The following is a 27311-nucleotide window of genomic DNA, read 5'->3' as shown; positions in this document are numbered from 1 at the left end:
GATTCGGTACTGGATGACAGGCGGGCGGTTTTTGCTCAAGCTTTCTCTATTATATAGCAACTACCATGATGTGTAGAAAAAGAATGGCCTTCGTAACTCGGCGGAAGCAATTCAGCGCTCGAAGAGATGACGGAAATCGCGCGACAGCGTCTCTGTCTAGAAACAACGTATGGCGAGTGTTATGACGACGATGGAGAGAAGATGGCGTCATAAACCCCGTCCATACCATCACAACAGCTGGGTCGTCGTTTTCTGTCTGTCCGAGGATTAGAACTGCTACGAAGCATTTGGGGAGGCCGCAGCTTACAGGACGGACAATGAACTCTCTCGCAAGCGCCGTGTCGTGCTCGAGTTCCTTCGTTTCCTTCTGCGTCAGATCTCTATCCAAAGGAAACGTAGACACCCTGTCAAAATCTATCCAGAGCAGTCTCTCGCCAGTCTCTTCCGAAGCTAGAGAGATATTTCTTGGGTATGTATCGCCATGTGCGACACGTACGGCGTGAAGGTCGTCCAGCAAGTCGACCAGCTTAGCGACGCGCTCTCGGGTATAGTTTCGTAAACAGATTCACTCTAGGGTCGGAATGTATTCCATTAGGACTGCTTTGGGCGGTAGGGGGTCATTGCGGAATCCCCTTAGCTCTGGCCATCGTTTAGGGTTGATTGTGGTGATGGTACCGTAGAAGTCGGGCACGATGCCGCGTTAGCAGAGGCCCATCGCTTTAAAGCGACAGTATGTAGAAGATTCCCACCTGAACAACTTAGATTTAACAGGCTCCTAGTATACTTTACTGTGTCTGTGATACTATGATAGTTAGTTTGTTTGTGCGTAAGTATGAAGGGGCGAGCTAAAAACTCAGCCGTAGGATAACTTGCTACTTTTAGGACGTAATCCTTCCCTAAAGCTTTGACCTAGAATAGCTTTAAAACTCGCCATCATGTATCTGTCTAATGAATTGAACTTAAGATATGTCTATTTCGTCGTCAACGGTTTTATGCGGTTTTATGCTTTATGTTAGCGTGGTTGAGCATTGAACGAAGGCGGGTGGTGTGATGCTGATGGTGTATGGTGTAACGGACATTCCTGGATTCTGGATTCTGGTTATTCGACGCTTACAAAAGGCTTCAGCAGCGCTTACCACACTAATAAGCTGGCCTCAACCAAGCGGGCAGCGTCGCGGGCCACGGCGGGCCTGTTTCTAAACAAAGCATCATCGTAGCTCTCCCACAGGTTTGTTGCTTTAGGCGCCCGAGAGCTGAAGTTTCCAAGAGATGGAGCCCAAGTTGCTAATCGATCTGATTTCAACCGCCTCTGCCACAGGCTCGGTCGCGATGCTACTGGCCGAATGACTCACGAACCTGCTGCTGGGCTTTTAACATTGCGTGGCGCTTCAACTCTCTCTCTCTCTCTCTCTCTCTCCGCGGGCTTTCAAATCCTCAAGAGCATTCTAGCTCGCAGATCTATTCTACTGCAAATTAAAATAAAAAAAAAAAAAAAAAAAACAACCAGCAGTTACTAAACGTTCACATGGCAGCAGCCTTTGTGCCCGGCATCACCCTCTCCGGCGCCTTCTTCGCCGAGGCCGTGCGACCCATCCTCGCCGCCCACTTCCCCGACCTCTCCTACGGCGCGGCGCTCCTCGGCCCCGGCAGCGAGGTCCTCGGCTTCGACACGCCCATGTCCGCGGACCACGACTGGGGCCTGCGCGTGTTCCTCTTCCTGCGCGACGACCTCGCCTTCGACACCATCTCCGCGCGCATCGCCAGCCTCCTCAGCCACCACCTCCCCCCGACCTTTTGGGGCCAGCCCGTCGCCATCGCCACGCTGACCAGCACCTCCCGCGCGCGCCGCATGGAGCGCGCCGCCGCCGCCGCCGCCGCCGCCATGGACGGGCCCGTCCAGCACCACGTCGTGCCCACCACCGTCCGGCGCTTCTGCCTGCAGCAGCTTGGCGTCCCCTGCGACCAAGCGCTGTCGCCGACGCAGTGGCTCAGCATCCCGACCCCCGCGCTGGCCGAGGTCCTCGCCGGCGCCGTGTACCGCGACGACGACACCGGGGAGCTGGCGGCGCTGCGCCGCCGGCTCGGAGCGGCGGTACGCGCCATACGCCAAGTGGCTGGGCGCGGCGTTCAGTCAGCTCGCGTGCGCGGCGGAGCTGGAGCCGCTGCTGGCGCGGGCGGTGCTCGGGGGAGGGGGGTGGGAGGAGAGGCACGAGGCGCTGGGGAGGGCGTGTGAGGTGCTGGCGAGGATGCACAACGAGCGGCGGCTGACGAGGGGGGTGATGCCGGAGAGGGTGGCGAGGTTTCATGATAGGCCGTGGGATGTCATTCACGGGGAGCGGTTCGCGGAGGCGCTGGTGGCGGAGATTGAGGACGAGGAGGTCAAGGCGTTGGCGGAGAGGGCGTTGATTGGGAGTGTCAGTCAGTGGACGGATAATGTGGCCGTGGAGGGTGTCAGTGTTGAGAACATTCAGGGGATGTACCGATAAGCCAAGATTCGTAGTCGTATATTCATCATATTGCTCGTATCGTCTGCCTCGTCAGTCTATCTACGTAGCTCCCCAAGATTCGTAGTCGTATACTCATCGTGCTCTTCATCTGCCTCCCCTGATCTATGGGTTCTTGATTATGTCCTTGTTACCCAAAATGAGCACCTGGCATCTCACATCCCACCCCAGCGTCGTATACAGCTTCTGTCCTTCCGGCGACGCAATCAGCCAACCCATCCTCGCCCCCCTCTTGCGCGCCTCCTCCCCCAACCTACCCATCACCATCCTCCCCAGCCCCTTCCTCCGCATGCCCTCCTCCGTCTTGATCCTATCATACACCGCCATATCCCCATCCACCCCGACCTGCCCCCCCGCCGCCCTCTCCCCTCCCTTCCCCTCCGTCACCGCCAGCCTACAGCGCGTCGCCGTGCCCGTCTCCTTCGTCTCCATCGCCGCCACAAAACCACCGCCTTCCGCAGCAGCAGGCTCAGGCTCCGCAGTCAGGTCCAGGGTCATGAGCACCTCCTCGGCGAGCACGTCAAAGTCGTGCTCGGCGGTGGCCACGGCCTTGTACGGCGCCGTGTCGGCCGCGATGACGGTGAGGAAGCGCTGCTTGTCCTGCAGGGTGATGGCGGCGGCGGCGTGCAGGGCGGTGGTGGTGGGCTCGAAGAGGACGTACTCCCAGGTGCCGGCGGGCATGTCGGTGCGCAGCACACCGGGGAGGCCGGAGGGCAGCACCTCGACGACGTACTCGCGGATCGCGGCCCAGACGTTCATCTGCCGCTCAATGTCGTGGCGGGTTGGTTTGTCAATGGCCATTTTGTCCGTGGTGTGGGTGTGGTGTAGTGGATTGTGTTGGTTTATGAGGAGGAGCGCAAGTCTTGGACGATGATGTATGGTGGAATACGAATGAGTGTAGATGAATGAATAAGGATTTTGGCGACATGTCAGCTCAAAGACTCGGCGACATGACTCACTCAAATGTTCAACATCTATCCAATGACGTGAGGCTGGTCGGCCTCGGGCTTGCCCGATTTAGCAATAGAACCGGATCTCGTAGCCGTTGGCCGTTACGCGGCTACGCGCAAGCAATACAAGATCAAGGCAAAAAATGTGATTTGGGCTTAAGTTTATTAAGTGACTTACATGATTAATCACCAAGACTGCTTTAATAGCTATTAATTGCGTATGCGTTGCGTACGCCATGTTAGTTATGTGTCGTCATGTCCCATAGGCTCTCCACCGACACCTTGTCCATCCACTCGCCGCTAGAAGTGTCTTCTTGCAGCTTGAATCCAACATGCTTCTTCTCCCCTGGAAGCAGCACGAAGAGATTGTCGTCGAAAAAGCCCACAACCTCCGCCGGGTGCGTCAGCCACGTGTACAGCGAAACGCCTTTTGTTGCCTCGACGATAAAGTCACCAGTCGAGTTACACTTGGTCAACTTGAGACCAGGATCGACAAGTTTGATGTCCTTGGGCCACACGGGCAAGAAGTGGTCATTGTGTGTGAAACATGTCGTGGATTTGCCGTTGGGGAGACGGCCATCCGCCTCGAGGGATATGAGTAGAATCGCATCACTTCGGTCTGACAGTTTGACGTCCGCAATATTTGTATTTAGCAAACATGTGCTGTTGATGGCGGGAACGGTGAAGTTGACAGTCTTGGGCATTCCCGCGTTGTCGACCATGGGCTTCCCCCCGAGATCGACCCAGCTGAGCGACACGCTACCCGACACAGACTCCCACAGGTCCGAAGTGACCCAAACCTCCAAATCGCCGGATGTGTGGTTAAAGTGCGGTGCTGAAATGACATTCTTGTAGAGGTGCCTCGTCACGTAAGGTAAAGCCTTCCAGCGACCGCTGTATTCGATTGCCGCCCATGTAGGTGCTTGCCAGATATCGTTCAGTTGCCAGTACAATGACCCCATCTGGCGTTCTGGCATGCCACTTCCACGACGATAGAATTGTATCTGAGACTTGTAAAAATCAGCCTGGAAGAGCTGTGTAGCATGACACCAGGAGCTAAAGTTGGCCATGGCGTCCTTCTTGTTTGGTGTAGGGTAGTATCTCTCGACGGCAAGAGTCATCTCGGCCAATCCTCGAGCGCCCTTGGTGTAGTTTGTCTCTAAGCCACCTGCAGGGTAGTGATGGTTTCGAACTGTAATCATGGACGAGTTGAAGTGCAAGTCTTCCTCTTCCAGCGCTTCTTTCCAAGTTGCCAGGCTGGGCATGCTGGTGAAGCCAAACTCGACGGCAAAGCGACCTACAGGATATCTGCTAGATTCGAACGAGAGACTGGTGTCATAGTTGTAATAGTCAGTGTTGCTATAAAGCTCGCCCTTTGTCTCATTGTTGTAGCGCTCAATCATAGGCACTGGCAGGGAAAAGTCGATTTTTGTCCACCCGTTGTTGGCACTGCTCGGGGTGTACGAGATGGAGTGACTGTTCTCGGCGACAAGAGTGAATATGACAGTGATGAACAGATGCTCATACTGGCCTAAATAGTACGGATAGCGCTCTGGGTCAGCGGATTTCGCTTGGGGTAAAAGAAGATTCTCGAATTCGTTTCCGCCCGCCCAGCAGGCCAGGGATGGGTGATGGTTAATGCGCCGGACATTGTAGTAAATCTCATCGCTGACACTCTGGGCAAACTCGGGGTAATCGGGGTACAAGCTGTCACTGAATTCGAATTCACTCCAAAGCAAGATGCCGCGCTCATCAGCAAGATCGTAAATAAAATCGGGCAGGTACGCGCCGGACGACCAGATTCGCAGCATATTGAAGTTCTGTGCCTGGACAGAGTCAAACATGCGAGTCATCCTTTCGTTTGTGACACGCGGCCAGAATGCATCTGGCGGGATCATGTTGGCGCCTTTGGCGTAAAACTCGTGACCGTTGATTTGAAAGTGCCAGTTGTTGCCCGGTTGATACCCGCGGGCGATTTGCGCATCTGTTACGTTTCCCGTACTGAGTAGGATGGTCCTGAATCCGACCCTTCTCTCTGACGACAGAGCGGGATTGCCACCTTCGCAGCCGGAGACCGAAACTGTAATCGAATTCAGCGATTGCTTGCCCATCCCGTGAGGCCACCAGAGCTGGGGCTTGTCAGCGTCAATGACGACCGAACCTGTGATCGTTGTGTTGGATCTGGTGACATTATCCAGCGCGCCAGAGAAGAGAACCTTATTCTTGTCATCCGCGTCGGTGATAACGGCATGCATGGAGCTCTGCTTGGGCAGATTGCCAATGTAATCGAGACTGGCATTGACAACCCATGGCTGGCTCTGGTCTGGCGCAAAGTTGTTCACCTGCCCCTTGCGATAAATATCAATGTTAGTATTGAGAGAGTACGCTTCTTCATTCTTGAGCCGGACAATGCGACCGTCCCGCCAAGGACCGGTCGGGACAAAGGCTGGACCCCAGTCCCAGCCAAAGTCGGACTGCTCTTTGCGCACCCATTGTCGATTGGGATACTCGAAAGGAGGAACGACTTCCTGTGGCCAGGCTGTATCCAAGTTAGTTCATTGGGTAGTATTTAAAGGACTTGGCACATCCTACTTTCAATGCCACTGCCATTTAGTTTGTTGATGATGGCTGGCACAGCTCCAAAGTTGATGCTGAGCACGCCCTCGCCGTCGCAGTCATTGACAACTGATGTCACATCGAACAACCACTGTTTAAACTGATTATCCGTAGTCGCCACAGTTTTGTCGCAAAGCTTGATAGTGCTGTAGGTGTCGAGGCCGTCGAAGACGAGCCAAGTAGACAGGCTCTCGTCCTTGGTCCTGCAGACAGTCAGTATGGTCTGCTTGCGCGGCTGTCGGAGAGCCTACAATCCAGAGATGGGGTTGGACGTATAGGTCCAATTCTGCGCAGCAATCCACCGCAGGTTCAAATCATTGAGACCATGGTAGGGGGTGGGGTGGCTCACGGGTCGTCTGCTCTAGGTTAGCAATGCAAGCGTGCAAAGTTTCGGCCATTATTATCAACTTACCGATAACTCGGGCAGCATAGAGATCAAGATGGACGTGAGATGGAAAGTTTCCAGGAACGGTGATATTCCCATGCTCATTGGTAACAGTCCAGGTTTCTGCACCCAGAGACCGTGTCTTTATACCCCTTGCGCTCGCCGCTAGCGCAGCAATGCAGGTTGACAGAGACGCGAAGACCTTCATCTTGCTCGCCGATGTCTAAGGAATCTTGGTGTTTTGTTTGCGACGTCGTTTTCGATGGGATCGGTGTCGGGTTTTTATAAAGTTGACGGCTTTTCCAATTCCCGGAGACCCCAGGTTGATCAGCAAGGCTAGTAGTACTAAATACCGTCCCAGGTTCAGGCCTCCGGCAATGAGATGAAGATGCCTGACCCCATGTACACCGATGCGGGGTTCGAGGATGGTAGAATGCCTCGATGCTACTGTATTGCTTGGGTTCCTGACAATGTTGCACTGCAGCCCGTCGATTGCGGGGGTGGGCGGGGGAGAATAGTTGGTAATAATAAGCCGTCGGGAGTTCCTGAAAGGCTGCTGGTGGCAAAAAGATAGCTGCTTGAATTAAAATCGTTTCTTGAATTAATTCTGCAGGCTTTTTAGGTTGCGATGATGATGAGGCAAGTGGTGGTGGCCATTCGAACCTGACGTGGATGCTCCTATATGCTACGTATTCGGTCTCCAGAGCATGTAGCATTTTGGAAGTATTGAGCAAAGAATCTAGTAATTGGACAACAATTGAGAGAAATCTCCATTAATTTCGATAAATGATAGCTTCTACTCTCGCAAGTCAATCTTGCTACCGCGAGGGTTCCTTCGTCTCTACAGCTCTCTGTCATCCACCACAAACGAGATGCCGCCTGTGATAGGCGGGGGATACGGATCCTGGTGGTGATCATCCACGCCGCGGGAGTTGTTGCCCACAGGAAACGTCAACCGTCCCGGGTCAACGCGGACGCGCCAATCAGCGATGTCAAAGGCGCGCTTCATGATCTGGACGAGCATGATGTCGTCGCCCTTGGCGCCCATGACACTGGCGGAGAAGGGCACGTAGGAATTGCCGTCGCCCTCCATCGCGATCTGGGCAACTGTTGATAGATGTTAGCAAAAAGCGAACTTGCTGCCAGAGCGGGGCCGATATCGTGACTTACAGGGAGCCGACATCTGCGGCCTGCCGAGGACGGGAGCGAGGATGTTAGGATGAAGACCTTTACTCGGGTTGTACTTCCTGCTAGATGTTAAAAACACCCAATTTCAGCTTCAACGGGGGGCCATCTTACATGTCGTTTTGGGCAAGAACTGGCACGATAACGGCGGCCTTTTCTGGCGCACCGTTCGCGGCGGATGCAACGTTGCTGCTAAACCACGTAGTGAATACCTCGAGCTTCTTCTTCGCCGCCCTGCCGTCTGTCTTTGCGCCGACAGACCTACCTCTGTTAGCTACGAGAAATGCCCAATTCTGTTTCCAGCGAAACATACCACTGTTCTGCCACGTTCGGCTCTGTGTAGGGCGCCTGGCCAAACTTGGCCTTAAAGGCGGACCGGAAGTCGTCATAGTTATGATAAAAGTCATAGCAAAAAGCATAGTACGCCGCCTTTTCTCATGTCAGCCACATCACTTCAGACGCTTCCGTACCTTACTCACATTACCCAGGTAATCATGTAGCGTCTGATTATCCGCTCCATTAGGCAGGCTTTTGGCCCAGACATCCGCAAGACTCATCCTCTCTGCCTTGACGCCGAGGGTCTTCTCCCAGGCGACCAAGAACTCGTCCATGAGAGCCCTCTGCTTCGCAGATAGCCATTGCGCGAAATCTGTAGGGTAGATGATGCGCCTTGGCTGGGTTGCTTGCCGGTTGAGCTTAAGTGAAGGCGCAATCAGGTGCACGAGGTCTTCGAGGCTCCGGCCGGAAAGCCCGGTGGACTGTAATTTGCTAAGGGACATTGTTAGTATAATGCGGGTGTAGCAATTGAAAGCTTGACTTACGGAGAACTCGTGCGGACTCCCCTTTGGGAGACTGTTCTGGCGGTGGCCCGCAGTGCGAACAACCCGTAAGCGGCGGCTTGGGACAGCGTCCCGTCAAGTGCTGCTGCAAGTCAGTTTCGACAATTTCCAAAATCATTGGAACCTGAGATGTTCGTCTTACCGCCTTGACTGATTGAATTGCCCAACCAGGTATAGTTGCTGAGTGCAGACAGTGCGCCGGCGGCGGCTCCGCCCGGCGGCTGCTTACCATCGCCGCGCGGGTTAAGCGGTGGCGCCACGTCTATCCACGATGTGCCGGCTGCAAACTGCGCATCTTTTGTCTTTCCGACGAGGACCGCGCCGTGATCCAGTAGTAGCTGCACGTGCGCCGCGTGCTGGGCGGCGGCGTTGGGGTGCAGGGCCGTCCAGTTGTGGCTGGACAGGGTGGTGGGCAGGCCACGCACGTCAAAGTCCTCGGGGACGGCGTAGCGCAGGCCGGAGAGCGGTTTGCGGATAGACGGGCCAGGAAAGTACAGCCGGGACGGCACAGCTACGGAACGGTAGGTACCGTTGGGCAGGCGATCGCCCAAATCAACAAACCTTGCGATGGAGTTAGCCAATTGTCTCGCATACGGAACGGGCAGCGCACTGGTCACTGCTGTTGTGCTTTTCGGGCACGAGGCCTGCTGAGAAAGCCCCGAGCTCATCCTCGTAGATCCTGTACGCTTGGTGAAGCTCCTTGCCATGTAGGATGTACGGGCCCGTGGGTAGGGTAGAAAAAGGCGACGGCTTGGCGGCCTCATCGGGGCGAGTGTCAGTGACCTGCACGGTGAAGGTCTGCCTGCCGGGTACGTCGGCGGTCCGTTTGCTCCTACTACGCGTCGTTTCATTGGCACCGGGCTTCTCTACCAGTGCAAAGGCGAACTCGCTCGAGTAGACGTCGTCATAGAGTTCGAGCCCCTTGAGAAAGGCATCGAGGTTGGGACTGTTGAGCTCCTCTGTGCTGATGAGCGTGACGGGGAGAACGGCATCCGGATTGATGTCCTCTTGAATCATACCCTGCGAAGAAGAAGAAATAGAAATGGGTTAGCCTACGGAGTAGGGTTTCTGGGAAATGTCCAACGGGCCACGAGGGAGACGAGCGTACCAGCACATCAGGGTGAAGGAGGTAGTTGACCCCTGCAATGACGGCAGTGAAGAGCGGTTTCATGTTGACTGCAGTTGCCAAAGAACGGATGAAGCGAAGAGTGAGACAAGATGGAAACGAGAGGGGAGGGTTGCATTATAATCTTGGACGTGCATGGGGGCAGCAGCCAGCCCAATCCTGCACAATTCCAACAGCGGCAGGCAGCCGGGATGTGCTTCCGTCCGGGAATCTGCAAGTCTGACAAGACGATGATGAGAGGCGCGGTAAAAGGAGTATTGATCTATTACTCCGTACAGATGATAGAATTAAAGGTCTTCTTGTTTACCCTCCGAGGAATGCAGCACCTCCTCACCTGTACTATATACCCAGTACGGCTGTGTCTTCGAGGTAGGTATCGCAAGGACTCATTTTCATTAGCTTGTTGATAGTGCAAGGCGCAGAACCACCGCTGAAAGCTGGGTGTCCTAACATTAGTGGGGCCGAACTCTTGTACCCCGCATGGAAGTTGGGGATTGGGCGGATGAGTCAGCGAGTCACTCAACCTGCAATGATTTTTTTTTTTTTGGGGTTGGTCTGAGCATTTTTTGCATGGGCCCTTGTCTCCAACATCACCACATTCACAATTATCACGCCTCGAATATTTAGCTCTAGATATTTTACACAATGAGCGATTTCACTGAAGCGGCTCCGCCGCACGCCACCTTCGACGTAAGGACGAAGTCTTCCAACTCTAACTTCAATACTCTCTGAGCTGACCATTGCTTCAAGACCGTGCTCGTTCTGGATATGGGGTCTCAGACCAGCCATGTTCGTTCTGCCCTGCTACCCTTCATACGCGGGTAACAAGTACTAACAAGACCAAAGCTCATTCTGCGACGTCTCAGATCGCTTGGTGTCTACTCTGAGATGCTTCCCTGTACTCAGAAGCTTAAAGATCTAACTTGGAAACCCGTCGGTGTTATTCTTAGCGGTGGTCCATCGAGCGTGTATGCCCCCGATGCTGCAGGCGTGGATCCGCTGGTGTTCGAGCTTGGCGTTCCCATCCTGGGCGTTTGCTATGGCAATCAACTGATTGCGTGGCGAGTAAGCCCAAGCAACGTGGCACCTGGCGTAAACCGCGAGTACGGTGAGACCTCGCTGGCCATCCGCAAGGTGGGTGGCCATGCCGATCGGCTTTTCGAGGGCCTGGGTGACTCTTTGAACGTTGTCATGAGCCACTTTGACAAGCTCGTTCATCTGCCTGAAGGCTTCAAGACCATTGCCACCACTCAGAACAGCGAGTTTGCTAGCATTGCCCACGAGTCTTTGCCCATCTTCGGCATCCAATTCCACCCTGAGATCTCGCACACGGAGCGGGGCACAGACATTCTCGCCAACTTTGCTCTCAAGATCTGCGGTGCCAAGGCCGACTGGAAGATGGACAACTTCCTCGAGAGGGAAATCGTTCGCATTCGGAAACTAGTTGGCGACAACGCCCAGGTAATCGGAGCAGTAAGCGGTGGCGTCGACAGCACTGTAGCTGCCAAGCTGATGAAGGACGCCATCGGGGACCGATTCCACGCAATTCTCGTCGACACGGGTTTGATGCGTCTCAACGAATGCGAGCAAGTTAAGGAGACTCTGGATAAGCATCTGGGAATCAACCTTACGGTAGTGGACGGATCGGAACTGTTCCTTGGCCGCCTTGCCGGTGTTACGGAGCCTGAAGCCAAGAGGAAGATCATTGGAGGGACTTTCATTGACCTCTTTGAAATCGAGGCTCTCCGCATAGAGAAGGAAGCAGAGAACACAGCGCGTGCCGGAAAGGTCGAATGGTTCCTCCAGGGAACGCTATATGCGGATATTGTGGAAAGCCTGAGCTTCAAAGGAGCCGCGAGCTCTACGATCAAGTCTCACCACAATGCCGGAGGACTTCCTGCTCGCATGCAAAACGGCGAGGCGCAGCTCAAGCTTCTTGAGCCGCTCCGAGAGCTGTTCAAGGACGAGGTGCGGGCGTTCGGACGTCAACTCAAGATCCACGAAGAGCTTATCGGGAGACACCCCTTCCCCGGCCCGGGTCTGGGCATCAGAATCATCGGCGAGGTCACCCAGGAGCGCGTCGACATCGTGCGCAAGGCTGACCACATCTTCATCTCGATGATCCGAGAGGCTGGAATTTACGACGAGGTTCGACGCAACGTCTCTATCCAAGGGAGAGAAAGTTCGCTAACGAGATTATCTAGGTTACCCAAGCCTACGCCGCACTTGACACAAACAGAGGTACGTTCGCCCCTTTCTGCATTTCACAAGGTGTATAGCATATCTGACTTTATTATGTTCAACAGCCGTCGGTGTGCAGGGTGATGCCAGAGTCTACGGGTACATTTGCGTTCTGCGCGCCGTGACGAGCTTGGACATGATGAGTGCCGAGCCGTACGAGTTCAAGTGGAGTCTCATCAAGGCCATCAGCAGACGCATCGTGAACGAGGTCGATGGCATCGCGAGAGTGGTGTACGACACCACGGCGAAGCCTCCAGGTGAGACAGCCTCCTACGTGCGTGTCCTCTTTTGCAGGGCCGTGACTAACTAGAAGCCGATAGGTACCATTGAGTTGGAGTAATACCTCACCGCTTGGGATCAAAATGATATTATCCGCGTCATGCTTTTGGCGCGGACCTGACATGGCGTTAAGACGGATGATAGATGAGATTTACGGAATATAAAGTCATATTTTCAGGCGCGGATCTTTTGGCGATGTGTGAATCTCATAACACTTGCTCAGCTTCTTATCTCAGAAATCAGTTTAGTCGCTGCATAGAATTGGGAAAGCAACAATCAGCAACATTAAAATCTTGTCGGATGCAAGAACCGGCGTCTGGGATCATACATCGAAGGTAGAGTACATTGCTGAGCTACTCTGCACACCAGCTTCGTGGAAATGTAATGCATATTCAGGGTGGATGAGGAGAAATGCATTGATACTGTATCAATGGGTTCCCTTTTTCTTTTCTTTTTTGTTTTATAATTCAGTAATGCTTCTCTATCTGTACGGTTGACTGCTGGTGCAGTTTCGCACCCCACACTCACCACCACAAATGCTATCGATAGCGGCTGCAGATAAAAAAAAGTTCGTAGACCGACAATTCCCCCACCATCGCGAACAGCCCAGAACGGGGAAATTCTAAACCAAACCACAAACACACACACACACAATAACAATGGCCAAGGCGAAAGGTATGTGCAACAGTTCCACCGCTTTCCACAAAATAGTCACTGACCACCACCTCCCGCAGCGCAACCCTCCAAGCGGTCCCGCGCCGCCCGCCGCGCGACCTCGCCCAGCATCGACACCGACAAGTCCCTCAAGACCGCGCAGCCTCCCCGTGATGCCCACCACAAGCCCGCCGAGCGCCCGTCCGTGCTCGCCGTGCACCACTCGGCCGGCGTGCAGAAGAAGGGGAGCCAGCGCAAGGCGCGCGTGTCGGCCAAGGCGCGCCGTCGCCGGGAGAAGGGCATCGAGATGGCGGAGGCGGTCGTGGAGCGCACGTCGAGCAAGGTGAAGCGCAGCTGGGACCGACAGCGGGCGGTAGATGGCCGGCGGCAGGGGTGGGACGCGATCAACAAGGATATGAATGCGGCGGCGGGTGAGGACGACGACGACGACGACGATGTGGAGATGGACGAGAAGGAGAAGAAGGAGAAGAAGGAGAAGGAGAGTAAAAAGGGGAAGAAGGGGAAGAAGGGGCAGGATGATGAGGGCTGGGAGACGGATGAGAATGGTGACAGCAAGGCCCTGGATGGACCTGTGGATGATGGCTTGGACGAGATCATGTGAACATCATCAACTGCATTGCTCTATGTTGAAACAACGTTGGCGTTTAGGGAGTTTTTAGGGATTTTTAAAAAGTGTTTCTCTCGATGATGATGGATGTATTTGACATGATAATATACACTTGTGCCACAGAACCCATTGCCCATAGCACCCACAACCAACCCCCCTACGTCTGCTTCTTCACCACGCCCTCAAACTGCATCCTCATCGTCCTGCCCAGCTCGCCCTTCGCCTCCCCCCCCTCCCTCGCGCCCAGCCCCTTCGCCTCCTCCTGCACCCTCCTCACCAGCGCGCGCATCGCCGCCTCCTCCACCCTCTTGCTCCCGCGCTTGCTCCCCAGCACCAGCTGCACCTTGCACCCCTTCTCCAGGAACCCGCCCAGCTGCCGCAGCTTCGTCTGCAAGTCGTGCTCGCTGATCGACCACGTCAGCTCCATCTCCTTGGTCTTCGGCCTCGCCGCCGTCGCCGCCTTCTTGCGCTCCTTGCGCTCGCGCTCGCGCTTCAAGGCCTCGAGCTTGTTGACAATCTCGCACAGCGCAAACTGCTCCTGCTGCGTCACCGCGGCGGCGGCGGAGTCTGCGGCGGCGATCGCACTCCCCTCCTCTACCTTGCCCTTGCGCGGGAGGGGCGCGCCTCTGGGGACGTAGGGCCGGATCATCCGCAGCGACTCCGTCTTCTCGTCGAGCTTGCTCAGGACGTACTTGGTCGATAGCGGGCCCGCGATGGACCCGTTCTCGAGCACCATGATCTTGGGGTCCTTGATCTCAAAGTCCTGCGGCATCCGGTCCTTCTGCGACCGCTCAATGTCCTTCGCCGTCGTGAACAGCGGGCTGAAACCCCGGTCGTCCGCCGCGGCGCCGCCGTCGGCCTGGTCGATCGAGCGGTGCCCGCGAGGGCCGCGTCGCGGAGGGGCGGCGGCGTATTCGCGCGTCTGGCTCGGTGACAGCACGTGGCCGGCCGGAGGGAGGTGTCGTGCCGGTACTGGGGCCGCGGAGAGGGAAAACACCCGCTTAAGGGCGGCGCGTGAGTTGAACAGGCATCGGGGACTGCTCAGTGCGGCCATTGTCGTTGCGGCGCAGCTCGGGAACGGGAAAAGTTGCGTAATTGTGAGTGTGATCTCGTTGAATTGTGGAGGAGAAGAGGAGGCTGTTTGAGCCTGGGCTAGCTTCGAGCAGCTGTCCTCGCCCCGCAATTTCTCTCCAAACCCCTGCAGCCCTTGTCACCAACTTTAAACATCCCCAACCTCCGATCTTGAGCTACAATAAACAACCCCATTTCTCTCTTCCAAACCACAATGCGCTTCCCCTTGGCGACTTCATAGTACAGACTCAGAAAAAAACCTGACGTTGCCCTCCAAACACCACTCCACCACACCCCCAATCCCATCCATGTCCGGCATCCTCCACCGGCCGGGCGTCCGCCTCACTGTCGGCCTCACCAAGCTCTGCTGCGCCTGGCACCTGTTCGCCACGCACGGGTTTCAGGTCGGCCCGGCCGACGGGCCCTCAATGCTGCCCACATTTTCCACGTACGGCGACTGGATCGGCACCGACAAGCGCTTCCGCCGCGGCCGCGGCGTCCGCGTCGGCGACCTCGTCCTCTACAAGATGCCCTTTGCCGCCCACGACATGGGCGTCAAGCGCGTCGTCGGCCTGCCGGGCGACTACGTCTCTATCGGAACTCCTGGGCAGCCGGGGGAGGAGAACATGATTCAGGTATGCCGTTGTTGTCTCCTTTTGTTCTTCTTCTTTGCTAGGCTACCTAGAGCCAGCAACAATGGCAAACGGTGCTGACCTTGCGCAGATTCCAGACGGCCACTGTTGGATTGTTGGAGACAACTTAGTAGCGTCAAGAGACTCGAGAACGTTTGGTCCATTACCCCTCGCACTCTTACAGGGCAAGGTTGTGGCAAAAGTCTTGCCCTGGAGCGAACGTCAATGGTTCGAGAATCCCCTACAACGGGTTGAGCAGTAGTCATTGGCGTCTAGCATGTATATCACTGTATAATAGTCACATGGGTTGAGGTAGAAGCAAGCGTATCCGGGTATTCCATAGTAACATCGCGTTGTCTAATTAAACCACCTCAACTTGGCCCTCGCATACTTGGCGGCCTCATAAAATCAAAAATATAGGATGCTGTGCTAGCAGCAATAATGCGCTGCATATGCTTTGTACAAGATGAAGAAAAAGAGCTGAGCTGAGACTGTCAAGGCTCACAACCTCTGCCTGCCACTCAAGCTCAACAGTGGTTCACAGGGCGCCAGCATAAGCCACAAACCAAACAGAGAACTCCGGGTACAGAAAGTTAAACAGCACACTTCAAAAAAGCGGCCAAAGCTATTTGCTTTGCTCCGATACTTGTGCCTCGACTTGGAAACACGGAAGCGGCACAAATGCCCGTCTGCCAAACCGCAAGTTTCACGGCGGTACGGCATTAAAAACCAATCAACCTTCGATGTGGGCCTTGGACATGCTCTGTCCAAGGAGCTCCAGGCAACGTTGAGCCAGATTCACAGCTTCACCCTCATCTTCTTCCTCAAGCTCGGGCTCTGTATCGATTTGGCGGTTCGCAATATTTCGAATGTGTTCGATGATCTCATTGGCCTTACCAATGAGACCAATCAGTGACTTGTCTTCCGATTCGAATAGTTGAAGCAAGGTCCAGACAGCAATATGTTGGAAAGTGGCATCGCCTGACTGAAGGAAGCGACACAGGTAGCCATGAATGCCGCCATCGGGTTCGGTCCAGTTTTGGACAAAAATTGAGTAATCGCCAACTGGGAACGGGTTAGTTCATATTACGACGTTTGTCAGGAGGGTACATGCCTTTGGATGAGAGGTTTCCGAGGGCAGCAGCACTGTTGCCCTGTACCTCGATGCTTGGCGAGTGAGTCAAGGGGATCAAAATGTCACAGACGCCGAGGTTGAGCAGGTGAGACTTGAGATCATCGCTGAGAGCCAGCACAGCAATAGCGGCAGTCATTTCAGACTGAACGGTGACAGGAACATCGAGCACGAGCTGCTTGCATTTTTGCACGGCACCGGCATCAACAACCAAGGCCTTGTTTCTGTCGGAGCTAGCGGCGAGGTTCCGCAGAGTCGAGATGGCATGACATTGGATTTCTTCGTTCTCAGTAGAGCCGAGCAGATCGACAAGAGGTTTGAGGAAGTTTGCTTCGATGATGGGAGACTCGTTCAAAGGGTGGATAGAAATGTTGCGAATGCAAGCGACCGCGGATAGAATCAATGGAAGGTATGAAGATTGGATGAGACGGTGTAGAGGCGTCAGACCATTGGCTCGGACAATGTCGAGTTGGTACTTTTCGTCGGAAGCCAGATTCCGGAGAGCGAGAGCTGCCTGACATTGGACCTTGGGAGAGGAAGACTCCATGAGAGCGACCAAGGCTTGCACAAGCTTAGCTTCTGACGAGGCCAGCTTTCTGCGGTTATTGGCATCAACGGCAATGTTGCTAAGAGCAGTGGTGCAGTAGTATTGAACGTCGACATCGGGCGAAGCGAGGAGCTGTACGAGAATTGGGATAGCACCAGCATTGACGAGTTGTTGGCGGTTTTCATCTGGCACGAAGGTCAGTAATGTAGAAGGCGGAGGACATAGCTTCTTCGTGAGCAGCATACCAGAGTGAGTCATGTTGAGCAGAGCTCCTGTAGCGTTACGCTGGACACGCATATCTCTTGACTTGGCAAGCCTGGTAAGCGGTCCCAGAGCGCCGGAGCGAGCAATCTTAGCCTTGTTTTCCTCGTGTGTAGCGAGGTTGGTGATGCACCCGACGGCATTGCATTGGACTTCAACATTTGGTGACAGCATCTGTCTAATCAAGGGGGTAAGGCCGCCGAGCTGGACGATGAGGACCTTGTTCTCAGCTGCATCTATGGTTAGCATGTTTTTGGGTCCTTGACCTTGGCGCAGAGCCGGGTCTTACTGTTGACAGCAAGGTTTCCCAGTGCAGCACTGGCGGCTCTTTGGACCTCGACATCAGAGCTCTGCAAGAGAAATAGGATAGGTTCGAGGGTATCACGGTCGACCTCACGGACATCTGGAAGCCAGTCAGAAGGATCCGTAAGTGTACGCATCGTGGAAGGGGAGGCGTACCGCGCTCGGTAATTTCGGCGAAGGTTAAGCTTGCGCTGCGTTGAAGATCTATGTTTTCAGAAAAGACTAAGGTGCTGAGTGCTCGGAGGGGTTCGCCGGAGAAGAAGTCTGTCTCGCCACGCTATTTGGGATGGGTTAGCAGGGCCGGGTGGGTTGGTAGACTGGGGCGGGCAGCGACGAGCCCGTTCTACTGACGTTTTCGAGGAACTGCAAAAGGTCGGCAACAGCCTCACGTTCGCTGTCGGCGAGGACAGGCTCGTAGAGACTATCTCGGGATCGGCCTGGGGATGAAACGGGTCAGAAGGCGGGAGGGGGGGACGGGGGACTGCGAGGACTCGGGGTCAGGTCGGGGGATGAACGGACCTCCACAGCATGTTGAACTACAGATACCCATGGCTGGCGCGACGGCCGTGGCGGCGAAGGGGAGTACGGGATTGTCGATGACAGGAGGCAGGTGGTGTTGGCAGTGATGGAGTCGTCGACGATGGAAATTGTTTTGTTGACGTTTTGGTCTGGGCCGGCGCTGGGTTGGCAGTGGGTGGAGAACGAGCTCGGGTGCGGGAAGGCAGGCGAAGCTAGCAGGACCTCTCTACCGGGAAGGCTCAGAAAGAGGAGCCGGGGCGAGTTGAAGTGGTGGCGCAATCCGGGTTGGGGTGGCGCGGCGTCTCGTTCCTGCTGCCGCTGGGAAGGTGCGGAAGCCAGGCCAGACGGGCAGGACGAGGAGAGATGAAGTGGTAAGTTGTCAAAGCCCGGATGGGAGTAGGGGGGATGATGAAAGTGAAGAGACGAGGTGAGAGCGTTTCGGTAGAGGGGGTGGGGAGAATGGGTTGCACAGTCCAGTTGAGAGAGATATGCACGCTAATGGACGGCGCATGTTAATGTATGGTACATAGGCCTGGGGTCAGTGGCTTACTGCACGATAATCAAGTCGAATCGCTGGGGGGCTTTTAGTGGACGTGGGGCCGCCCGAGCAGCCCGGACCAGGGGTCTTGCAGCAGGACGTACAGCAGTTGTAGAGGCACATCTCTCGCTGCGAGCGCTGTAGCGTGGGGGGAATGCCTCGCCAAGGCGCTAACAGCCTCTCCAAAGAAGACAAATAACCGCCCGCCTGATTAACGACTTTGTTCACCAAACGCATCGACAGCTGCGTCACCTGGAATGAGCTTGCTCTGGTAATTAATCGCCCTCATGGAATGTAAAGAAAGATACGCATCGCTTCGTACAGATACATGCACTCCGTCGACAACCTACCCACCCCAAACCTTCCTCCCTGTTAGCGCTATTGACACTATTTACAGAACAATGCGCCACAACATTCTCGCCGTCGCGTCGCTATGCACTCCTAGGCTCGTATCTCGCCGTCGACCTCCCCATTGCCGATGCCGCCATCACTCGATTCAAGCCATCTCTAGGGTATGACACAGTGCGGCTTGTGCTACTTCAAGGGCGCTTCTTCTTCGTCTCAAGTTCCTCTCGCAGTGCGCGTCCCACGTCCCACGCAAGCGTGCCGCGTTGCATTTCCCGTTGCCTACTACCTATGTGCCATGTGATGCCACCTAGTGTGTCAGCTGAACACCCGGCTCGGCAGCCCATCTTGCCTACGGTCCGCAAAGCCCAATTGTTCAGTGCCGTTGGAGTCAAACATGAGGGTTGATCGTTTCAATTCTTTCCTGCCCTATTAGGAGCCTGCTTTGTTCATCAGCTTATCGCGAATACTATGATGCTACCCTTTACCTTCGGTCAAGATGCCACAACTTCCTTGACATGGTGTGAAGGTATGTACTAAAGGACTTAAATTCACATGTGTTGAAGAAACATGAGTCACATGCCGTTTCCATGTACTTACAGAAGTAAGACTACTCTGCTACGGTTCTTTTTGCCGCCCAAGACATGGGTACAGTAGTAAGCTTGCTTTTATTAGAGCAACAGTAAGAGAGCGACCGCATAACTACTTGGAGGATAAGGCTGGGGAGAACATCGGTCCGGGAAAGAGAGGGTAAGGACCAAGGATACAGGAACAATAAGTAGACTAGAGTATAGAGTTATATACACGAGTCTGTTCTGTATAAAATTTGCCACCTGTCTCAATCGATCACTTGACCGAAGCCTCGGCGATGTCCTTGGTTAGCGTGCTGTTGGCGTCTTTTTCACCCGCTCGGAGACAGAGCTACCGAACTGTTGGCTTGATGGTGGTATGGAGACATCTTACCCATCTTACCCTTGGTCTTGGTGATTATAAAAGCGTCTTTCTCTTCTGTCCGAGAATACTCTTTCCCAACCATACACTTTTCTTTCATCATTCCTCGATTCACTTCATCTGACCTATCAATCCATAATCTCTTTTTGTTTTCTCAAAACAACATTATTGGCGGTTTATTTTTATCACGGCATCCCCGCCCGCCATCCGTCGGGGTGGCGACTACCATCACGCACCAAGGCCGGACTAACCTAGTGTTGAACTTTAAAGCCAGCTCCACGTAGTCATCATTCGGACAAAAAGGCCGTTTGAAAATATCGACAGAACATCACACTCCCGTCACCGCCTCAGAATCAAAATCGATGAAGATCCGACAGCGAACCGTCTGCCACACATGCAGGGGCCGTAAGCTTGGTGTATGATACCCTCTTGCCCATCACGCTTGATCAAGTTCACAGGCGACTCACCCGCAAACACAGTGCGACGGGCAAGTCCCGGCTTGCTCCCAGTGCCTTCGTACCGGCCGCTCGTGTGGCGGATACCAGTACGATCTCATCTTCGTTGGCCCGAGTCTGCCGACAAAGCCAAAACCAAAACAGAATCGATGTCGTATTCGGCAACGGTCTAAGGAGCCAGATGCGCGCACGACCCCCAACGCGACCATCGCCGGCGGCCTCTCCTGGCAGGAGGACGACCTGTTATTGTTGGTATCGCAAAGCTTTATACCGGCATGGCCGGCTACCAATGAATGTCCAATGAAGCTTCGGTCCACATCCCGGGTATGCGGCGCTTGGATGGACAAAGTGCTGGAACTGGATGCAACGGGTGACGAGGGCAAGGCTCTACGAGACGCCATCGAGGCCTTTGGCGTTGCGATTGTATCGCAGACGGCACCGGAAGTTGCCTCGGCCGCTGATGCTTTGGATGCCCACGGAACCGCCCTCAGCTCTATACATCGTGCTCTCCGCCGCTGTCAAACGTCAAGACCAAACGAATTATCCTCTGCCATGATGTTTCTCTTTCTATCAGAGGTGCGCCTAGCTGTTTTTCTACTTCCGCCCGTTGTGACTCACGAGTTGTGAAATATAGTTTCTTCTACCCTCTGCCAGCAGCGCTCGATTTCACGCCTTCGGACTATCCCAACTCATGGTTGGTCAAGGACCGAACTACTACAGTCGCGGGCTACCCCACGAATTGTTCCTTGGCTTCCGAACTGGAATGGTGAGTTCTTCACGAAGTGAATGCATCCCAACGATGCTAATTCAGATAGATTGTCTGGTCCATAGCAGCTCACAAAGCTATCTTCCTCGGATCACCGGAATGGTCAACAATTCCGTTCCAGGAGAGGCCGGCAGAGCCTCTACAAGCGCTCGTGACAGTTGGAGCCCGCATACCATCTATACTGGAGACAATCGATAAGATGAATGAATCGATCGATCCCGAAAAGGCTTGGGAATGTCTCGACTTGTTGAAAGACGTCATGAATAGCTTAGGCGACTGGAAGAGTTTGCATTCAGCAGGCACATTACTGCAACAAGGCGGCGATTTGGACGACGAGTCTGTATCGATGCACGATATCCTCTACCACGACGTCACCGAAGCCAACTCTGTTATGCACTACCTGACCTTCCGCATCATATGCGCTGTGCATGCTCGCTCCCTCCACGAGAAGTTGGCCGATGCCCAGCCGCTGCCCATAGAGCTTGCGATCCCCGAATCTACCCTCACGGAGAACGCCGCATCAATCATGCAGAGCGTGGGGTACCTAACACAGGAACAAATGCGGCTATACGGCGGCATGTCTGCCCTACTCCCGTTCAAGGTTTCTCATGAATATCTGGAGCGGTATGGGGGACCGGATCATCAAGCTTTATGCAAGAGAGTCGTGGACGATATCAAAGCCCGGCGTCATTTCTACCTCATCAATTTTCTACTTTCCGACAGTATTTTAGGGACATACAGCCGCGGCAAGTGATCAAAACTAAGTTGGGACAGTCTACCTAGCGCGTACCTCTAATACACCGCGATTACGCACACACAAACCCACTGGATACACGTTCCGGCGTCTTACTCGATTCTACCGTTGCGGATTATCTGAGTCCTTTCTCCAGGCTTCAACCAGCGAATGATTTCATTCACACCCTTTTCTTCAAACACTTTGGCCGCCTGAGCGCCGTTCTCCGCAAAGTGGCTCCAGCCATCACAGTGCATTGGGATCGCGATGTTGGCGCCAATACTTTGAAGAAGCTGGACAGCATCGGCGCTGTCCATGGTAATCTTCAAGGGCGGGTCGCCGGCAGGGACTGTTGCCGCGCCAAGATTGATCAAGGCTGCTTGGATGTTGAACTTGTCTCTGATGGTTGCAAGCTCCTCGAAATATACGGTGTCGCCCGAAAAGTAGATCCCGTTCGGTTTCCCGTCCATCGCGCCGAAATCGGGGCCCGAGATGACGAAGCCGACACATTCACCGCCCGGAAGGTGCTGGCAGGGCGTCGCTGTGAGGTCAAACTGCACCTTGCCGACGCTGAAGGAGACCGTCTCCCAGGGAGCCATGCCACGGACGGCTGGACGCGGTCCCAGCTTGCTCGCGCCGTCGCGGGTAGTGAAGACACGCCGACCATCTAGAAGCTTGCGGCCGAGCTCGTCGAGATTGTCAGCGTGGTCCTCATGGCTTAGAAGCACGGCGTCGATGGCAGGCAGGTCGGCAAGGCCGAGAGCGGGAGTTGTCGCGTTCTTGAGGACAGTAATGCCGACGTCCCATTCAGAATTGGCAGGGGAAAAGAACGGGTCGGTGATGAAATTGATGCCATTGATTTCAAGGATTGCCGTGGCAGTCCCGATAAAAGTAACGTTGACGGATGCCATTTTGGCTGATAATGGATGTAGCTGCTGAGTTGGCGAATATGATGATTGATGATTTCGGGCAGATTGTCGGCTTTAATAGCTGGAAAGCTTGAGTAAATCGAATAATGAACAAGAAGAATACCAACTTAAATTATTAAGCTATTAATAATGTTCGAAATCGTGCTTTCAAACCACCGCCATAGCGAGTCTGGGGAGTGACTAATAAGCTCGGACCTGCATCTTCGGCCCACTGAGCCATCTTCACGGGTAATGATGCCAAAATGGGCAATGGGGACTGACTTCCCCTTGACCGGGGACCAGCTTCCGTCCCAGGCGGAGTACGATCACTTTTACTTGTCAAATTCTGGTTACCTACCTAGTTCTAATCACGGGGTACATGGCACAGCAGCCATGAAGCGATGAGGAGATGTTGGCGGTTCAAGTTGCACCAGGGGTTTATCTTCGAGCCGACCCTAGTTGTTAGTGGTGATGGTGTGGTGATGGGGTTGGAGGCAGAGAGCTGTTACAACGGTAAGGCGATGTCAAAAGAGAAAAGAAATGAGAAACGAGAATTATACTTACAATTAAGAAAAGGAAGCTAGAGCCTGGAGAATAGCTGGGCTGAGGATTATCATAAATAAATTTGGCCTATATTGTTGGTGTTGTAATTGCCATACCGCGACGACGAGATTTGTGGTGTTGAGGGAAATGGCGACCGCAATACACAGTCGGCCGATGGTGTTGAGTCCACTAAAAGCTGCTTTAAGCCAATCACGGAGCTGTATTAATGAACTCTCTTAAACCGCTTCTACCAAATAACTGCGATGGCGCGGAAGCTTCAGTAGTGGCCCCGGCCTTGCTGGGAGATACCTATTAAGAGACATGTAGTAGGCAGAGCCAACGAGCCTTGATTTGCAGCAAAGACTGCAACTTGTCACTTGATTATTGACATCACCACTGAATTGTTAATAATCCCAGTTTCCACTTCCACATCCGCTTCTTCCAGCGCGTTTGCCATGTATCCGTCTCTCTGGACGTATTGATCCCACATACAATTACCCTACAGCCTTCTCCGCTAATCGCAACCCCACCCCCTCCTCATCCGTCGACATTCAACTCACGATAGCATAACCTTACTTCTGCCGTACAGTTCCTCGAGCCGCCCTCGAGCCCATCGTCTCGACTCCCTGCAGCCCTCTCAGCCCGCCCTCAACGCCACCTTCGGCGTTCTCCCCCGTTCACCCTTGCCACCCGTCACACGTTGCCCACGATGGAGGGCGGCGCAGATAATTCCTCCTCTAGCGCTCACATGGCCTCTGCCCCCGCACATGCCACAGCCGACTCGACGTCTGAACCAGCTGCCACCCCCGGGACCGGCACTGGCATACCTCTGCGAGAGTCTAGGCCTGTCGCTGCCGCCGACGATCAGGCAGCTCTGCCAGAGTTGACGCTCCCTCCCATTGTGGCCCCCTCATCCTACCTGCGCGTCAAGAAGCCGTCCCCGTCCACCCCGACCGTCATGCCCTCCCCGCTCGAGACCAAGACGCAGAGCCCTCTCGACCGCGAGCAGAGCGAAGGCCTGGTATGTCACGATACCTCCAAATCGTTGCGCTCATGTGTCGCCATGTTGTAACTCCTACTAACCGTCCCGACCTGCAGGAGGCCATTCGCGAGTTTCTCAAAGTGCGCACCAGCTACGACGTGCTGCCTCTGTCCTTCCGCCTTATCGTCCTCGACACCGACCTGCTCATCAAGAAAAGCCTCAATATCCTGATTCAAAATTGTGCGCCCGTCTTAAACACCCCTAATGCCAAGATAACTCTATTGACAACTGTTCATCTAGCCATCGTCTCTGCCCCGCTATGGGACTCTCAAACATCGCGATTTGCTGGTCTCTTGACCAGCACTGACTACATCAACGTCATCCAATACCATATCCAGTATCCCGACGAGATAAGCAAGCTCGATCAGTTCCGTCTGCGCAGTCTACGTGGTAAGAAAAGCCGCCCGAACCCCTCATTCTCCTACCCCGCTCAGGCGCCAAGTTAACATGTGCCCAAGACATTGAAAAGGCAATCGGCGCCGTCCCGATCGAAACACTCTCCGTGCACCCGTCGCGGCCTCTGTTTGAAGCATGCAAGCAGATGCTCAAGACCCGAGCGCGCAGAATCCCTCTCGTCGATGTTGACGACGAGACGGGGCGCGAAACCCTCATCTCCGTCATCACCCAATACCGCATCCTCAAGTTCATTGCCGTCAACAATGCGGATTACACCGTCATGCTTAAGAAGACGGTGCGAGAAATTAACTTGGGCTCCTACAACAACCTTATCACCTCGACAATGGACGCCACAGTTCTGGATGTGATCCGCCTCATGGTGGACAGCAACATCAGCTGCATCCCCATACTCGACAGCGACGGCCGAGTCCTAAACGCATTCGAAGCAGTCGACATTATCCCGTGCATCAAGGGTGGCGTGTACGAGGATCTCGGCGGCTCTGTCGGCGAGGCCCTTTGCAAACGCCCCGACGACGCCCCCGGCATCTACACCTGCAGCGAAGACGACCGACTCGACGCCATCTTTGACGCCGTCCGAAAGAGCAGAGTTCACAGGCTCATTGTCATTGATGACGATAACAAGCTCAAGGGCGTCATTTCCCTTTCGGACATCTTGAAATACGTGCTAGATGAAGAGGGCGAAGATGGGGCCTAGGAGTAATAAGCCTTCCCGAGTGGAAGCTGGATACGATACCGGTTAAAAGATGGGATCTTGGGACAAGGCGCATTGCATTATCTTCGGCGTACGGGACGGGACTGATGACAAGATGCTTGTTTTCTTTTGGCATACTATGCTGCAACTATTCCTATGATTTATAGACGGGATGTAGAGCCGCGTTTGTCAACACCACGGCAAATGGATTTTGATTTCGAATCAGAAGCTCAATAATTACTCTTTAGGGAAACATACATCAAGAGTTGTTCAAGTGCATTGCCCAGCACAATTGCCGTCATTGGGTACTTTCCCAGCCAGGTTGACCTGTCAACGGCATGTTTCTTGTTCCACGGCGCAGCACTTTGTTTGGCCTGCCACGCGCGTTTGGCAGGTCTCGACTGCTAACACTCGGCACCACACAACTGCCAACTGTCAACTGCCAAATGTCAACTGCCAACGGCTTAGTTCATATCTCCCATTCACATTCGTATTCCATTTATATCTGGTCTTGCAATAAAATGCGTGGCTGATCCGACTCGTTAGGTTCAGTCATGGCATCCAAAGGAAAAACATCCCAGCAACCCATGTCCCTCAGCGCGCCGCTTCTGGTGCTCCCCGAGAGCGCATTTGACAAGCCTCTTCCGGGGAGCTCGACATTCCACAGCTTGCTGCAAAATGACCGACCTCTATTCAGCAGCCACACGTGGACCTCTACCAGCGGCGATCTCGGACTCCTCAAAGACGCCGACGAGGTTGAAGATCGGGCCATCTTTGTGCAGGAATACAATCGCTTGGCGAAAAAGGTACGAATCAGCGTCAATCAAGTTGACTAGAAGCTAATTGATGATAGCATGGACTCCGGCCGTTAATACTCGATGATTTCGACCTAAATAAACCAGTGAGCGTGGTCCAGCTCGGCCTCACCACACAGATACCTAACAACAATAGGATGACAACGAAAAACCAAAGATCGGATGGTTTCGTCGCATGTTCACGTCCGGCTCCCGGCCGCCGTCAGAGTCTAGAGATCGCGACCCCCTGAGATCCCGACATCGACGAAGTGCATCTGACTTGGCCCATCTAATTCACAGCAGAAGGGAGGCTCCAAGTGTTTTAGATCTCCAGTCCATGGTGCGCCTCAGCGGCAAGAGCTCTCTCTACCTGCCACCGGAATATGCACCCTGTGCTCTGATTCTACCCACATGCATACGAGCGACTGCTCAATACGTGGCACAGCATCCCAACACACGTGGCCTATTTCGAATTCCCGGCTCTATGAAAGTTGTTGGAGCCCTATTCGACTATTACTGCCACATGAATAAAGGTGGTGGCGACATTTCGGGAACTGTACGTTCAGCGACGTTGCCACTCCATATCCAATACTCTGTTCATGATATCGCATCGACACTAAAAAGGCTTTTATCGACATTGCCAGGTGGGATACTGGGGTCTCTACTCCTTCTCGATTCACTCATAGCTATTCAGTCACAGTTGAATGCAGAGCCGGAATTCCCACGAACTAACCAGACTAAAGTCCGGGCGAGATTGATCGCGCTGGCTATTGGAACGATCGAGTCGCAATACCGAAGAGAGCTAATCTGCGCCATATTCGGACTACTCAGCATGATTGGACGCATTGCCGAAGTGGCCCCAAGAGAAGATGACGCTGGCTTGCCATTGCCAACAATAGACTTGATGGGCTATGGTGCGCTGAGCATTTGTTTTGGACCATTGCTGGTTGGCGATTTGCTTGCATCATATACCTTGAACATTGCCGCTCCAGATTCTGGTTTAGTCGTCCTGCCAGTGACACAACAGATGCGCAAGGAAACGCGAAAGAACAGACCTGGAAGCAGCACCAAGAACGTTCAACCGGCCGTTGACAAGGTTCTCGTCGCAAACAGAGTCACCGAAATGCTGATTTCGAACTGGAGAGATATTGTTCGGCAGATGAAGTCCCTGGGTACGCACAGAAGGAGACACATCGCCGGTGGCAGCTTCGGCAGGCCACCGCTTCGGCCATCCGCGTCGGAAACCTTTTTGACCA

General features: G+C 54.2%; 13 protein-coding genes across 13 annotated transcripts; 7 read left to right on the top strand and 6 right to left on the bottom strand.

Moving 5' to 3' along the window:
• Nucleotides 1-1525: 1525 nt before the first annotated feature.
• ISF_07116 (hypothetical protein) lies at nt 1526-2233 on the top strand (the record flags this gene model as incomplete). The annotated part of the gene is made up of 1 exon (XM_018850720.1): nt 1526-2233. The coding sequence occupies one exon, from the start codon at nt 1526-1528 to the stop codon at nt 2231-2233; it is 708 nt and encodes a 235-aa protein (XP_018701997.1).
• Nucleotides 2234-2609: 376 nt separating this feature from the next.
• ISF_07115 (N-acetyltransferase GCN5) lies at nt 2610-3305 on the bottom strand (the record flags this gene model as incomplete). Its single annotated transcript, XM_018850719.1, has 1 exon — nt 2610-3305. One exon carries the CDS (start codon nt 3303-3305, stop codon nt 2610-2612), a length of 696 nt encoding a protein of 231 aa, XP_018701996.1.
• Nucleotides 3306-3693: 388 nt separating this feature from the next.
• ISF_07114 (glycoside hydrolase family 2 protein) lies at nt 3694-6554 on the bottom strand (the record flags this gene model as incomplete). The annotated part of the gene is made up of 4 exons (XM_018850718.1): nt 3694-5993; nt 6047-6273; nt 6322-6431; nt 6483-6554. 4 exons carry the CDS (start codon nt 6552-6554, stop codon nt 3694-3696), a joined length of 2709 nt encoding a protein of 902 aa, XP_018701995.1.
• Nucleotides 6555-7296: 742 nt separating this feature from the next.
• ISF_07113 (Amidase signature domain protein) lies at nt 7297-9650 on the bottom strand (the record flags this gene model as incomplete). Its single annotated transcript, XM_018850717.1, has 9 exons — nt 7297-7562; nt 7626-7702; nt 7755-7901; nt 7954-8069; nt 8120-8408; nt 8462-8561; nt 8622-9040; nt 9090-9499; nt 9588-9650. The coding sequence occupies 9 exons, from the start codon at nt 9648-9650 to the stop codon at nt 7297-7299; spliced, it is 1887 nt and encodes a 628-aa protein (XP_018701994.1).
• A 600-nt stretch (nt 9651-10250) lies between these two features.
• Nucleotides 10251-12186, top strand: ISF_07112 (GMP synthase; the record flags this gene model as incomplete). The annotated part of the gene is made up of 6 exons (XM_018850716.1): nt 10251-10295; nt 10356-10394; nt 10452-11753; nt 11810-11846; nt 11912-12103; nt 12167-12186. 6 exons carry the CDS (start codon nt 10251-10253, stop codon nt 12184-12186), a joined length of 1635 nt encoding a protein of 544 aa, XP_018701993.1.
• A 598-nt stretch (nt 12187-12784) lies between these two features.
• Nucleotides 12785-13401, top strand: ISF_07111 (Ribosome biogenesis protein Alb1; the record flags this gene model as incomplete). The annotated part of the gene is made up of 2 exons (XM_018850715.1): nt 12785-12800; nt 12860-13401. 2 exons carry the CDS (start codon nt 12785-12787, stop codon nt 13399-13401), a joined length of 558 nt encoding a protein of 185 aa, XP_018701992.1.
• A 163-nt stretch (nt 13402-13564) lies between these two features.
• ISF_07110 (Translation initiation factor 3) lies at nt 13565-14461 on the bottom strand (the record flags this gene model as incomplete). The annotated part of the gene is made up of 1 exon (XM_018850714.1): nt 13565-14461. One exon carries the CDS (start codon nt 14459-14461, stop codon nt 13565-13567), a length of 897 nt encoding a protein of 298 aa, XP_018701991.1.
• Nucleotides 14462-14786: 325 nt separating this feature from the next.
• Nucleotides 14787-15241, top strand: ISF_07109 (Peptidase S24/S26A/S26B/S26C; the record flags this gene model as incomplete). Its single annotated transcript, XM_018850713.1, has 2 exons — nt 14787-15113; nt 15209-15241. 2 exons carry the CDS (start codon nt 14787-14789, stop codon nt 15239-15241), a joined length of 360 nt encoding a protein of 119 aa, XP_018701990.1.
• A 602-nt stretch (nt 15242-15843) lies between these two features.
• Nucleotides 15844-17903, bottom strand: ISF_07108 (Armadillo-like helical; the record flags this gene model as incomplete). Its single annotated transcript, XM_018850712.1, has 7 exons — nt 15844-16175; nt 16201-16974; nt 17035-17280; nt 17340-17453; nt 17510-17630; nt 17705-17790; nt 17873-17903. The coding sequence occupies 7 exons, from the start codon at nt 17901-17903 to the stop codon at nt 15844-15846; spliced, it is 1704 nt and encodes a 567-aa protein (XP_018701989.1).
• A 2558-nt stretch (nt 17904-20461) lies between these two features.
• ISF_07107 (C6 zinc finger domain protein) lies at nt 20462-21681 on the top strand (the record flags this gene model as incomplete). The annotated part of the gene is made up of 3 exons (XM_018850711.1): nt 20462-20737; nt 20796-20927; nt 20977-21681. The coding sequence occupies 3 exons, from the start codon at nt 20462-20464 to the stop codon at nt 21679-21681; spliced, it is 1113 nt and encodes a 370-aa protein (XP_018701988.1).
• A 92-nt stretch (nt 21682-21773) lies between these two features.
• ISF_07106 (Zn-dependent hydrolase) lies at nt 21774-22571 on the bottom strand (the record flags this gene model as incomplete). Its single annotated transcript, XM_018850710.1, has 1 exon — nt 21774-22571. The coding sequence occupies one exon, from the start codon at nt 22569-22571 to the stop codon at nt 21774-21776; it is 798 nt and encodes a 265-aa protein (XP_018701987.1).
• Nucleotides 22572-23820: 1249 nt separating this feature from the next.
• ISF_07105 (nuclear protein SNF4) lies at nt 23821-25264 on the top strand (the record flags this gene model as incomplete). Its single annotated transcript, XM_018850709.1, has 4 exons — nt 23821-24132; nt 24210-24333; nt 24394-24543; nt 24612-25264. The coding sequence occupies 4 exons, from the start codon at nt 23821-23823 to the stop codon at nt 25262-25264; spliced, it is 1239 nt and encodes a 412-aa protein (XP_018701986.1).
• Nucleotides 25265-25815: 551 nt separating this feature from the next.
• Nucleotides 25816-26306, top strand: ISF_07104 (Rho GTPase activation protein; the record flags this gene model as incomplete). Its single annotated transcript, XM_018850708.1, has 2 exons — nt 25816-26067; nt 26115-26306. The coding sequence occupies 2 exons, from the start codon at nt 25816-25818 to the stop codon at nt 26304-26306; spliced, it is 444 nt and encodes a 147-aa protein (XP_018701985.1).
• Between the last annotated feature and the right edge of the window lie 1005 nt (nt 26307-27311).

This window comes from Cordyceps fumosorosea (assembly GCF_001636725.1).
Source record: "Cordyceps fumosorosea ARSEF 2679 chromosome Unknown scaffold_20, whole genome shotgun sequence".
In the NCBI taxonomy this organism is placed as follows: domain Eukaryota; kingdom Fungi; phylum Ascomycota; class Sordariomycetes; order Hypocreales; family Cordycipitaceae; genus Cordyceps; species Cordyceps fumosorosea.
Note: the sequence above shows the minus strand (reverse complement) of the source record. Positions and strands in the feature narration are given on the sequence as shown.